At 48.2% G+C, this 13,891-nt stretch overlaps 1 protein-coding gene across 1 annotated transcript in view; it reads left to right on the forward strand.

The window, feature by feature from the left end:
* The window catches only part of LOC148473344 (SRSF protein kinase 3-like), a 50,104-nt gene extending 43,132 nt beyond the window's left edge, over positions 1-6,972 (forward strand). Inside the window, exons 10-12 of the mRNA XM_088459757.1 lie at positions 1,093-1,162; positions 2,961-3,053; positions 6,788-6,972. Of these exons, the coding sequence (XP_088315883.1) occupies positions 1,093-1,162; positions 2,961-3,053; positions 6,788-6,972 (348 nt within the window). The remainder of the gene's footprint in view (positions 1-1,092; positions 1,163-2,960; positions 3,054-6,787) is intronic.
* Positions 6,973-13,891: the final 6,919 nt, after the last annotated feature.

Below are 13,891 nucleotides of genomic sequence, written 5' to 3' on the forward strand. Positions count from 1 at the left end.
GATTTGTTGCAGGGGTGTCTTATTTTGGGGGTACCATGTGCCGCATGTGAGTGTGACTGGATACGTTCAGTATCCCGACAGAAAGGATGCCGGCGGTCAGAGTGCCGACACCGGAATCCCGACACTTGTCGGAATCCAGGCGCTGGCTTCCCGAAGGCAAGTAGCGTGGGGTTAAGGGGAGGGTTAGGCACTAGGCGGAGGGTTAGGCACTAAGGGGGGAGGTTTAGGATTAGGGTGTGGGGAGGGGGAGGATTAGGTTTAGGCACTAGGGGGGAGTTAGGGGGGGAAAGATTTAGGCACCGATGAGGCAGGGTTAGGGAGAGGGTTAGGATACTGACAGGATGCCATCGTCGGGATCTTGACTGCACACCCGGCACCCATTATGGATTCGCCACTGATCCGTCCGCAAAACCGACCTGCGTTCATAATCTGTGACATTAATTGCAAAGAGGCTTAGACAGGGCTGGTACATGTACTCCCTTCACCCAGACACCTTAACACAAAGGTCATAGTTATGACGTTATATATGTAGCTAAGTTTAATGCAGGGCACTTATGTTGAAAGCATGCCTCACGTTTATTACCTGCACGTTGTCTATTAGTCTTTTAGCTACAGTACGTGTCTATAAAGTATAAACCTTACTTGCCAACCTATGCTGGAAGGCCTCAGGGAGCTCCATCGAGGGGAAGGTCCAGGTAGGGCAGACAGGGTGTGAGGCAATGATTCATCCTTTGCCTATGCCTGTAAAATATACATTATTTTCTTAAATAGCTTAAATAGTGGATATCTCTATTTTGGAAAGAAATGAAGAGACAGAGAATCTGTATAAATATTTTCATGTGTATACAACACAGCAATAATGCAGGTTTATTGGCCTTGCTATTGACAGTGAAGCAAATTACTGCTCCCCTGCAGTTTTCCTCAGGAGGCGAACTAACAAACAGAATATTTCAAATATAATACATAAGAGTATAAGGAGTAATTAAATTTAATTATTTTTTTTGGTTAATAGGCTGCAGTTAAAGCATTAATCAGGGCAATTTTATATTTAGTGTATTATTGTACAAATAACAAAGTGCTTTGTTGTCACAGGCATTTGAAATGGCCACATCCCACTATCTTTTCGAGCCACAAGCTGGAGAACATTTTTCAAGGAATGATGGTAGGAATATACCTCTAGATAAATCTATCCCATATACATATTAAGTGCTTCTGTCATTGTGAAAGGATAGGCTGCACTCTCTTCACACACAAAATGGCTGCCTCCCCTGCGCTTCAGTGATGCCAAAGCTACTAGTGAAGGGATAGACTGCGCTCTCTTAACAGGTAAAATGCATGCCTCCTGTGTGTAGGCTACACATTGGAGGCGGGATGTAGTCATATGATCAATCCCGATGCCGGAATACAGAACGCCATGGGCCCGATCGAGGTAAGTACGGGCGCCCGTTCTCTTAGCCGCAGGGAGTAGGGTTAGGTTCAAGGCACCCCGGGGGGACTTAGGGTTAGGCACTCCCCGGGGAGGATTAGGCTAGGGCAAGGGGGGGTTAGGGTTAGACACTCCCAGGAGGAGGTTAGGGTTAGGCACCCCCCGGGAGGGTTAGGTTTAGGGAGCAGGGAGGGGGGGTTAGGTTTAGGCACTAACGGTGGGAGGTTAGGGTTAGGCACTAAGGGGGGAGGTTAGGGTTAGGCACCCCTAAAGGCGGATTAGGGTTAGGGGGGGAGAGGGGAGGGTTAGAGTACTTTACCTCAGCCAGTCGGGATTTCACCGTCTCTCCTTGTCGGGATTTTAGCCGCCGATAATACAATCTCATTCCCTGGAGGCATGCATTTGTGTTTGAAGAGAGCCCTTCACTAGTAACTTTGGCATCACTGAAGCGCAGGGGAGGCAGCCATTTTGTGGTCTGAAGATAGTGCAGCCTATCCACTAGTAAGTCTGGCATCACTGAAGCTCAGAGGATGCAGCCATTTTGTAGATAGAGACAAAATTCATGAGTGTAGCATATCAGTTCCCCAGGCTACATTCTCATGATTACAGTCTCAGTAAGGTTACCACCTTTTAATTTTTAGATTCCCGGACAGGGAGTGTGGCCAAAACCACAGAAAGGTTACCACAATTTTGTCAGATTTTAGACCATTTACTACCATTCTAATAAAGAGCCCCCTCATACCCCCTTTGTCATGTACTTTTATATGCCAACCTCAGAGCATACTTGCCTACTGTCTCGGGACACACTGGAGGCTCACGAAAACTGTGTGGTGATAACTACAATCTGGAAGAGTGGGCAAGTCTCCCAGAGCTAGCCACCATCCACCCGCCCACTCACAGAGCTAAGTGGGCAGTCCGGGGGGCTGGTAAAACGTTTTGCGCTGAATTGCGCCATCATGGCCTGCCCCCACTTCACAGTACGGGGGGCGGACCACTATGATGCAATTGTATCATCATGCCTACCGACCGACCACTTTCCCGTAACAAGCCCCACTGCTGAGCCAACCTGTCTGCCCCCGCCCAGAGGCCAAGAAGTCGGCAAGTATGCCTCGGAGCCCACCAATCATGCCCCTTTATATGCCAGCCTCAGAGCCCACTCAGTCATGCACTTTTATATGCCAGTCCACAGCCCAGTCATGCCCTTGCCTTGGCTTATTTTTAATCACCACCAAAAGTCCAGTCTGAATCAACTCCAAAGTCCGGTGTCCACAACTATTTCTCTACCCAACTCTGAGAGTGCAAAATAATTTGCCACACGCGTCACTGCAGGGGCAAATGCAGGATTTCTACAGGAGGATTGGGTTCCAAATGCTAGTATGGGGAAGCATATTTGAAAATTATGACATCAGTCACTGGCGCACTGGCAGTCCCTGTCCCCTGTCTGCTGTTCTCCCCTCCCCCATCCCGCTCAGTTGTGGCTCCATCCGCGCCACTCCCTAATTTCAATTGGTAACAATTTTGTTGATTCCTTTAGATCACATTGCCTGTATGATAGAACTGCTTGGTCGGATACCACCTAAAATTGCTTTTTCAGGAAAATATTCCTCAACATATTTCAACAAGCAAGGTAGGTGGCATTTTCTCAGCTGACAATGTTCTCCACATTCACATTCACGATTGTCAAAACGAAATTACATGATCCACATACTAGGTAACAACCAGGATGGTTGTTACCTCCCGAATGAAGAGCTTAGACGCGGCTCTAGCCTTTGTAGAGCCGTCTCTGAGCGTTCATTGGCTGAGAGAGGTCAGTCCCCGTCTCTCAGCCAATGAACGGCTCCCTCCATTGAAGACAATGGAGAGCAGCAGGGTTATTAAAGTTTACTCTGTGGTTCCCACCATTGACTTTAATGGAGGGAGCCGTTCATTGGCTGAGAAACGGGGGCTGATCTCTCTCAGCCAATGAACGCCCAGATACGGCTCTACAAAAGCTAGAGCCGCACCTGAGCGTTTCATTCGGGAGGTAACAACCATCCTGGTTGTTTACCTAGTGCTTGGATCGTGCATTTTTGTTTTACCAAAACCATGGATGCCTACAGGGACAAGGGGACCACTCCAGGTAATGTAGGCGAGTATGTGTGAGTGTGTATGTATGTAATAAAACTTTATTTTCACGATGTGTGAGTATTGTGTTTTATTAAACATTTCTTTACAGGTGTACTACAGGTACCAGCGGGCCCTTAATGCCCCGCATGCTGGTACTTGTGGTTCTCCAAGTACCAGCATGTGGGGGTGGCTTGCAGTTCTACTTGTAAAGACAATGGGTCTGATTCAGAGCCGGACGCTCTGACCAGAGCGCTCGCTCTGAATCAGGGCCCTCCTCCATGAAAATGGAGCGGCCTCCTGGCCGCTCGCATAGCTGTGGGTGACCACCCACAGCATATGCGAGCGGCCAAAAAGATGGTCGCGATGGTCAAGACTGGTCTCCCTGCCACAAGCCCTAGAGTGATTTTGGCTCTATCAGAGCCAAAATCACTCCCACTGACATCACTAGTGATGTCAGTGGGGCCGGCTTCAGACGGTAGGCGTTCCCATGAGAACGCCTCCGTCTGGCCGCCACGCCCACCAAAGGGGGCGTGCTGTCAATCAACATCGACAGCACGCCCCCTTTGGTGCGAGACCCGGAGCGATGGAAAGCCCGTCGCTCCCCGGGTCTCGCGCATGCGCACGACGGAGCTCCCTCCGTCGTGCGCATGCGCAGTGGGGAACATCGACCCACTTGCGAGCGTACTGCCGCTCGCGAGTGGGTCTGAATGACCCCCAATGTTTGCTATTCTTTATTTACACCACACCATATAATCAACCCGGCACCCACCGCCCAGGGGTGCTGTGGATAGCCCCGGGCTATCAGCCTGGGCCTGGGGTGCCCTAGAGAAATGGACCCCTTTATTGGGGGGTCCCAGCCCCAGGGATCCCCAGCCTGGACTGACTAGCGGTCAGGGCTGATTTCTTTCGGCTGAGGGGCCCGGTGAAAGGGCTCCCCTGGCTGTGGCATCAGCCCCCCGCTAGAAAATTCCGGTGCTGGTTCTGGTAAATACAGGGGAACCCTACTAATTTTTTTCCCCTGTATTTCCAGAACCGGATCAGAGCCCAGTGCTAGTTGCACTGAATACGGGGGACCCCTACGTCGTTTGTTCCCCGTATTTTGGAAATCAGGGCTGGTACTGACTAGCCCCGTGCTGGTTGTGCTTGAGTACGGGGGACCCGTACGTCGTTTGTCCTCTGACCCAGCACTGGGTCACTAAAAGCCCGAGGCTGGTTGCTCTTTTGGGGGGTGGGGGCAGGCCTTTTTTTTTTTTTTACCGCAGCAGCACAGACGGGTCTAACGGACCCGTCCGTGCTCAATGTGAATGACACAGATGCAAGTAGCGGATCTCCTGGTCCGTGCGTGCATCTGTGTCATTGAAATACCTAGCAGCACAGACGGGTCTCACTGACCCGTCCGTGCTGTGTGTCAATCACACAGATGCATGTAGCACAGATCTCCCTGGTCCCTGCTACATGCATCTGTGTCAGATCGTACACGATCTAATGATTATGCAAATCATTAGATTGTGTACGATCGATTGGGTGAACATTGTGCAGCTTTTGCTGCACATCGTTCCCTTCAACTGCCGGAGAGATTTCAAGGGCGATTGCATACGATATCGCATCGTATGCAAATCGCACCGTGTATGGGGGCCTTTACCTGATAAAGTGCCCATTTTTGTGAGTGGCGTGTTTATAAAATAGCAGTTTAAGCTTTAGTAAATCATCAGGTTTACAGGAAAACCACCAAGGACCGTCAGGTTTGCAAAACTGGCATTTAGTAAATACTTCCACCGGTATTTTCTGCACACTGATTAACAGTGGGGTGGCGAGTAATACAGATCCAGACCGTTTGCCAGCTGCCAAGTATTAAAATTATACTTCTATTTCCCTTACAAAATTATGCAATTATTCTATTTATATGTAGTTAGGAAGTCATTGGTGCTAATAGTGTAGGGGCTGTACACGCCCACATGGCACTGGCCACACCCACACAGCACTGGTCACAGGGCCTGATTCAGAGCCGGACGCTATTTTGCGCTCGCTCGTTCAGAAAAAGGGGCCGGCTATATAAATTGAGCGCTCGCTCTTTGCGGTCTGTTGACGCCTCTATGTCTGAGCGAGCTAGTGAAACATGCGCTCGCTATTTTGAAAAGACGCCCCCTGGCCGCTCGCATCATACGTCATCTCCGCTATTTATTAGATTAATCGAGTACATCGGACGGCGTATGAACTGCTCGCAGTGCTTGTGGTTGGATTTTCCTACCGCAATCATGCGAACAGTTCAGGCTAAGAAACAACCAAGTGACGTGGTCGATGACGCTGCTTTGTTAATTATGCACACCCTTAAAACGCCCGTTTTGACCCTTTGGCACGCCTGCGTTCGGATCTCCACTCCCTGTTTTCAAGCACCTTCCCCTGTTACCACTCACAAATGCCTCACCCTGTCACTCAAATTAGCAGGCACTCGCAATTTTGCGAACACACGTTTTCCGACCGCACTGACTGGTTGGCGCATGCGCATTACGACCCATATGCATGCGCAGATGTGCGAACATCGCTCGGAGCAAACGAGCGGCTGCTTACGAGCGGCTCTGAATCAGGCCCACTGCTCCTCACAATAGGCCCTTGATCATTTTCAGCCCCAGGCCCGCGTGGCCATTAATCAGGCCCTGTTCCGCTCATTACATTTTAGCAGCGCTCCTCACAGTGTAAATGAAAGCACTTAGGGGCCCATTTATCAATGATCACATACTGCAATGCCATCTGGGTGCAAAATTAGGGCTCAGTATGTGATATAAGCGCCCCGAATGTATGATATAGCACACGCAGAGACAGGGGCTTCCAAAGGAGCCCATCCCTGCAATATTCTCGGAGTGAAGTGACCATATCAGCTGCCCCTTTACACCTCTCTCGAGACTACTGTGCTTGCACAGTATACTGACCATGACGGAACCCTCTCCTAGTAACTTCCGAATAGTGTAGCCCACAGGCTACAGCAGCACAGTGTTATCTTCATATGGTGTAAGCTATGGGGCCAAACTAATACTGACATCATCGCATCCCCATCGAAACCTATGGGGGTTGCGAATGCTGTCAGAAATGGACGGGCTGCTGCAGATATCTGGGGGGTACTTAATATTTGCGGGTATCCCCTGAAAACAGGTGCACTTGCTTCCATAATAAGTACAGAAATTACAGGTTCTCTTTGAACTGAAACATTTCTGTCTCATTCCGATAAGTGACTTGTTAATATTCTTTGTTCCGTGACAGGTGATCTCCTGCGGGTTCCCTACCTGTACCCTTGTGGTCTGTACGACACCCTGGTGAACAAGCACAAATGGCAGAAGGACGAGGCGTTGGTACTTGCCAGCTTCCTCTTACCTATGCTGGATTATACCCCAGAGAGACGAGCCACCGCGGAGAAGTGTCTGGGGCACCCGTGGTTACAGTACTGACGGCACCCTGTCTGCGTGTCGCTGCACCCTCTTATTTTTATACCCGTCTTCATTATTAAATATCTGATAAGAGCTAGGTGTATTGGGCATTATTTTATGTGATGATGGTGATGCACAAATAATATCCACACTAAATAGCTTCACAAATCTGTTACTCAAAATCGTGTGGCGCTCCCGGCCCCCGGAAAAGCAGGCAAGGCTTGTGTCATAACGGCCCCGTCCCCTGCTTCACAATGCTGGTAATCTCTGCACTGTGTAGCGGTGGTGCGACCAAAATGATGTGATCGCGTAGTCATGCCCCCCACTCCGATCCTAATGCCGGGTAATATCCATAGCCACACCCCCTATGCGCCTCCCCCAACTATGCCATCCTGGCTGCCCCCTCCCAGAGGCAAGAATGTCTTGTATCACTAGTTCTCAATGCAGAAGCTACAGTCAGACTGAGAGGTGCAAACCATCGATGGTTCACCATAGATTGTTAATTTACCATCGATGGTTATCACCGATGGTGCCATAGATGGTGACCATCGATGGAAACCCACCAATGGCCATCCCTAGAACACAGAGAGAGGCACTACAAGACAAGTCTGTACTTGCCAGTTGCATGGTTAGTGTAAGAAGGGTTCAAATGCCGTACTTCATATTTTTGTTACTCCTGTTCCCAAAGGCATCTCAAAATTAAACTTATACCAAAGTGAGATTGTATTTAAGGATATAACATACTTTATTTACTAAAATATTAAACATACACTTTTTTAGATATTCAAGGTTCTAAGTTAACATCATGTGACCTTGAAATGTAAAAGTCAATATTTAAATATAAAACTAATTTTATGAAAACTATGGTCCCTTAGCTTCAAAATAAGACCAACATGAAACTTTTACCACAATTAGAAGCAAAGTTTTGATTGGTTTTAGTTGACCTTGGAAGCATAACTTTGAAATTTTTTCGTCATGTTTGCAACCCTGTTGCATGAGCACCGTGTATCACTGAGGGCTAAAATTTTACATATGAAAGTTACTTTATGTCGTCAATCATCCTACCAAATTTCATGAAAATCTGAGATGATAGGGTTGAAAAGTTACTTTTTTTTGTGATGATTTGTTATGCAATGACCCAGTGATGCGATTGCGTCATCGTGGCCACGCCCCCCGCTATAAAATACAGAGATAACCAGCTAGGATGATGCAATTATGCCGCATCGATCGATCACTTCACCCGGTAAGAAGGCAGCTGGGGGTGGGTGGTGGTTGGCTCCGGGAGGCTTGCCCAATTTTCCGGGGGGCCAGAGCACCGCCTGATTTTCGGGAGCCTACCGACCGTTGTGGAAGAGTAGATAAGTATGTTCCATAGCAATATAGTAGGGCAGCTGAGCGAAACTCAAGACTTATAGAATAATGTTCTTTCGATAGATGTTTTCCGGGTCGGGGCTGTAAGAGTAACGGCACTTATAAAGTAGTAAGGGCCGCCGAGACTCTTGGGTTGGGTATATGTTCAGGAAGCCGGCGGACGGAATGCCATCCGTCGGCTTCCGGACATTGTTATCCCGACTAGGGACGAATGACAGGCGTCTAAATCTAGACGCCTGTCATTGGACCGACGTCGGAAGACCGGCACCCAGCATCCCGATCGAGCGGATGCCGTGCTCCGCAGCGGACAGCCTCGGGGGGGGTGTTAGGTTTAGGGCTCCCAGGGGGGACTTAGGGTTAGGCACCCCCCGGGAGGTTAGGATTAGGCTAGCGGGGTAGGGTTAGGCACCCCCCGGGGGGAGGTTAGGGTTAGGCACCCCCCGGGGGACTTTGGTTTAGGCGGCGGGGTAGGGGGGTTAGGTTTAGGCACTTAGAGGGGGGATTAGGGTTAGGCACAGGGGGGGAAGGTTAGGGTTAGGCACCCTAAAGGAGGGTTAGGGGGTAGATTAGGTTAGTGAATACTTACCTAGGGACAATCGGGATTTCTTCCTCTGTCGGCCAGGCGCCGTCGGGATTTGAACCGCCGGCAAGGGGTTGGGGGTGTGGCCGGTCTGCAGATGTCGTAGCATGGTGGCCAGTTACAATTAAGTTCATATTTTACTTTGCCAACCAGTCCCTACTATACTAGTAAATTAGCATTCACATCCTGTGGGGGCAAATCAATTCTCTGCGATGTGATGCCATGTTCGACTGTGCACATCATGGTAAGATATGGTAGCCAAACATCCCTAATTTTCCTGCACAACTCTATGGGGTGTGAGTGATAATTAGTGATGTCACTGGCAGCGTAGTGCCTTCTACTCACTTTTCAGCATGCACTTCTCTCCCGTCTATGAATAGAGCTCACTGTGCTATATGGTGGGACTGAGAAAGCCTGACCATACCTACCAACTTTTCACATGTTTGATTTGGGACAGGCTGCAAAAAGGGTCATGTCATATAGGGAGCATGGTCATGTCATGATAGGGGATGTCCTTTACCCCTCTAAATACTATCAAGAATAGGAAAAAGGGGAATGGGAAAAAGATTCTGGACCAGAGAAAAAGTGATTACATAAAGGTGTAAATAAACCAACTGTAAATACTGTAACTAGGAGTGACACCTCTTCTAATTAGAATTGTTGGTGGTGCTCCCAATAGTCATATAATCCAAACGAGAAACAGAGGGCCTGATTCAGAGCCGCTCGTAAGCGGCCGCTCGTTCGCTCCGAGCGATGTTCGCACAACTGCGCATGCGTATGGGTTGTAATACGCATGCGCGAACCAGTCATTGCGGTCGGAAATTGTGTGCTCGCAAAATAGCGAATGCCTGCTAATTTGAGTGACAGGATGAGGCGTTTGTGGGTGGTAACGGGAAGGTGCTTGAAAACGGGGAGTGGTGATCCGAACGCAGGCGTACCAAAAGGTCAAAATGGGCGTTTTAAGGGTGTGCATAATTAACAAAGCAGCGTCATCGACCACGTCACTTGGTTGTTTCTTAGCCTGAACTGTTCGCATGATTGCGGTAGGAAAATCCAACCACAAGCACTGCGAGCAGTTCAGACGCCTTTCGATGTACTCGATTAATCAAATAAATAGCGGAGATGACGTAGGATGCGAGCGGCCAGGGGGCGTCTTTACAAAATAGCGAGCGCATATTTCGTTCGCTCGCTCAGACATAGAGGCGTCAACAGACTGCAAAGAGCGAGCGCTCAATTTAAATAGCCGGCCCCTTTTTCTGAACGAGCGAGCGCAAATAGCATCCGGCTCTGAATCAGGCCCAGAGTTTCCTGCACAGGCAGGCCAAGTAGACTATTTGTTGGGGCACTCTCAAATATTTCAATAAATGAGATTGTATAAGAAATGATTGATTAATAATAAAACATGAATTTCAATTATTACTCATTCAAATATTAGTGCTCAGAAGCACTGGAAATTACAATAAACAATAAAGAATAAACATACAATTGTCTAAAACTCCAATCCTCTCTGAATAAGTCAAAATTAAATCTTGTAGCGGGATAAGGAGGGCGAAAATATTGATGGGCAATAATTATCTCACATACAGGGAGACAAGAGGATTGCCAGCAGACACAGGTAGGAATTGGTCATTAATCAAAGGTAAAACAGAACACCACTGAAATTATGAGTCTATCTTCCACTTGCAAAGGAAAAATAAAGTTTTCCTGTGTTCACATCAATATCACACTGACAACCTTTTGCAAAGGATCATATTAAGGTATTCCAGAAAAACTCAGACCTTTGTAATACACCAGTTCATAATATTGATTGCATCATATGACATACCTCCCAACTTTTTCATCCCTTGAAGAGGGACACTTCGCACGCCTCTGGCGCGCGTGCAAAAAAAGAGGTGGGGCTTCACTAGAATGGGTGTGGCTTCCCTGAAACAGGGCGGAGCCTCGTGGCAACCCCCGTTTGTGTCATTATAGGGGGCGTGCCCAGCACTCTCCGAGATGCTGGGCAGCCCCTAGGCTCTCACTACACAGGTGAACAGATGCCATGTGTCACCTTCTGCACTCTCCCCAACTTCCCCCAACAGCGTGACACTGCGACCCGCGGATGGGACAGCGAGACAGTCCAGAAAAACGGGACTATCCCGCTCAAAGCGGGACAGTTGGGAGGTGTGATATGATTTAATCACCAGTTATCTACTGTTAAGTGTTAAGGTACTTGATATAACCTATCATCAAATCAACAATGTCATATGACATTCTAGGTATAAAATGGCAGACTGAAGAAGTAAAGAAAGGCACATGAAGCTTCTCTTCTGCTTTCACTCAGAATCAGTGCAAGCCGGGTGACGAGAGAGTGGGGAGACCAGTGTCTATAGAAATAACAGTATGGTAGTGTTTGTTAAGGATCTGTCGGGTGTTAGGTGAGCTCTGTTACCATGAACGCATTACAAGGCTCAAATGCGCCCCAGATCAGTCAAACTGCCACCAGAGAGGATAGAAAGTACCTGTATCATCATATGATGTCTGCAGAGAATGGTCTGCGCTGTGCTGCAGTTGACAGTCCTGTCAGCTTGTTAAATGCATTCCGTATACACACTTCACAGGTAAATAAAGGTCAAACTACAGAGTGTGTAGCATCTGCAGGTGTGTCGCGCAATGGTGATCACGTGATTGCGGTCAGCTGACAGGGCCCTTGATGACGCGCGTTTCACCCGGAGGCTTGTTCACAAAGAGGAGTGCCCCTCTAAATACTTCCATTCATTGGCTGGCACCTGTTCCCTGTTGCTCTGCAAGGCAGCGGTGAATGGAACATGCCTCCAAACATTTTGACCACTGGTACAATGGTCCTGATGGTGGAACAGAGCCCTTAAATATATCAGACACAACAGTTTGGAGGTATACACACTTACCGACATTCCTGGGCAGCTTTCCGGGAGCAGTAGGAGGGGACCTGCTGCTCTCGTTTTGGGGGGGGCAGACGATAGACAGCATTAGGCTCCGCCCCTTTAAAAAAACACCCACGATTTGTGGGTCCGTGAGGGGGCGGGGCTAAATGGCGCAATTTGAATAATTTAGCCCCACCCCTTCCCTACAGACCCAAAAATTCCAGGTAAAATCTCCCTATCCTGCCCACTACACTAGAAAGTGGGCGGGATGCAGGAGATATGCCTACTCTTCCAGGGGTGTGGGGGGGTACCCGAAAAATTGGGAGCCTCCCGCGATTCCCGGGAAAGTAGGCATGTATGGGTATACACAAGAACAAAATGCAAAATAAGACAAAAGTTTACACATCACAAGCTTTTTGTACTGTATCCACAGCATTTATAATATTGTTTTATACAGTCTTGTCAGTGATTTTAGGGACAGGCTTGTGTTTGCACTCAGCTAGTTAAATCTACTCTGCTCTGTGCAGATCTGCATTAGTTTGCCTATGCCTGGTTACCTTTTACCATGTGACAGGTCAAAGGGTTGAATCCTCCATTTTATCTTACTGCAGAAGTCTGTGGGGTCTATTTACTAAGCAGTGTTATGAGACATAGTGAAAAGTGATAAGAAAGTGATAAGGTGCCAGCCAATCAGCTCCCAACTGTCATTTTTCAAATACAGCCTGTGAGATGACAGTTGGGAGCTGATTGGCTGGTACCTTATCACTTTTCACTCTGTCTCCTAACACTGCTTAGTAAATAGACCCCTTTGTATGAGAAGCTGACACAAGCTCTGTGATTCTTCTGTACCCCACAAGGATTATATCTTCTTACCGCTCACACGTTTATTCTCTTATTTTATTTTGCTACTACATGTCAATGATCTACTCTGCAAAACCACAGTTGTATTATATGGACAACCATTCCAGTCTGTATTAGTAAAAGTACAAAGTTCCAGAAACCTCATTGTCTGTGGATTAAGGGCCTGATTCAGAGCCGCACGCTATTTGCGCTCGCTCGGTCAGAAAAAGGGGCCGGCTATTTAAATTGAGCGCTCGCTCTTTGCGGTCTGTTGACGCCTCTATGTCTGAGTGAGCGAACGAAACATGCGCTCGCTATTTTGTAAAGACGCCCTCTGGCCGCTCGCATCCTACGTCATCTCCGCTATTTATTTGATTAATCGTCTGAACTGCTCGCAGTGCTTGTGGTAGGTTTATCCTACCGCAATCATGCGAACAGTTCAGGCTAAGAAACAACCAAGTGACGTGGTCGATGACGCTGCTTTGTTAATTATGCACACCCTTAAAACGCCCGTTTTGACCGTTTGGCACGCCTGCGTTCGGATCTCCACTCCCCGTTTTCAAGCACCTTCCCCTGTTACCACCCACAAACGCCTCATCCTGTCACTCAAATTAGCAGGCACTCGCTATTTTGCGAGCGCTCGATTTCCGATCGCACTGACTGGTTGGCGCATGCGCATTACGACCCATACGCATGCGCAGTTGTGCGAACATCGCTCGGAGCGAACGAGCGGCCGCTTACGAGCGGCTCTGAATCAGGCCCTAAGAGAGGAACTTGGTTTTGCTATCTGAATAGTTACACACTGCTTACATGTAATGAGGGTCAGAATACGTTTCATCCTCTCATCTCATTCCCAAGTAACGGAAAATACCTCCCATCAGTTCTAAAGGCTGAATTAGGAATAGCCATCAACCATCGATGATTCATAATCATCGATGGTTTATGGCCGGTGTTCAATGTTTTTCCCATCGATGGGAGAGAACCAGATGGTTTACCTCCATCGATGGAAAATCATAACCGAATAGTTTTTTTTGTTTTTTTTTACATGGTGCCGAGACACGGAGCATAGCTCCGTCCGACACCCGCAAAGCCACCCCCCCGGTTCTGATTGGCCCACGAGCCAGTCAGTCATAGAACAGGGATGACCATTGGTTAGTAAAACTATTGAATTTCATCCAATACATGGTTGGTTACCATCGATGGCCACTTGCTGTTTTGTCATCGATGGTAACCGATGGCCATCCCTAGGCTGAATAGGACACAACAT

The sequence above is a fragment of the Taudactylus pleione genome, unplaced genomic scaffold (assembly GCF_031769625.1).
Source record: "Taudactylus pleione unplaced genomic scaffold, aTauple2 ptg000934l, whole genome shotgun sequence".
In the NCBI taxonomy this organism is placed as follows: domain Eukaryota; kingdom Metazoa; phylum Chordata; class Amphibia; order Anura; family Myobatrachidae; genus Taudactylus; species Taudactylus pleione.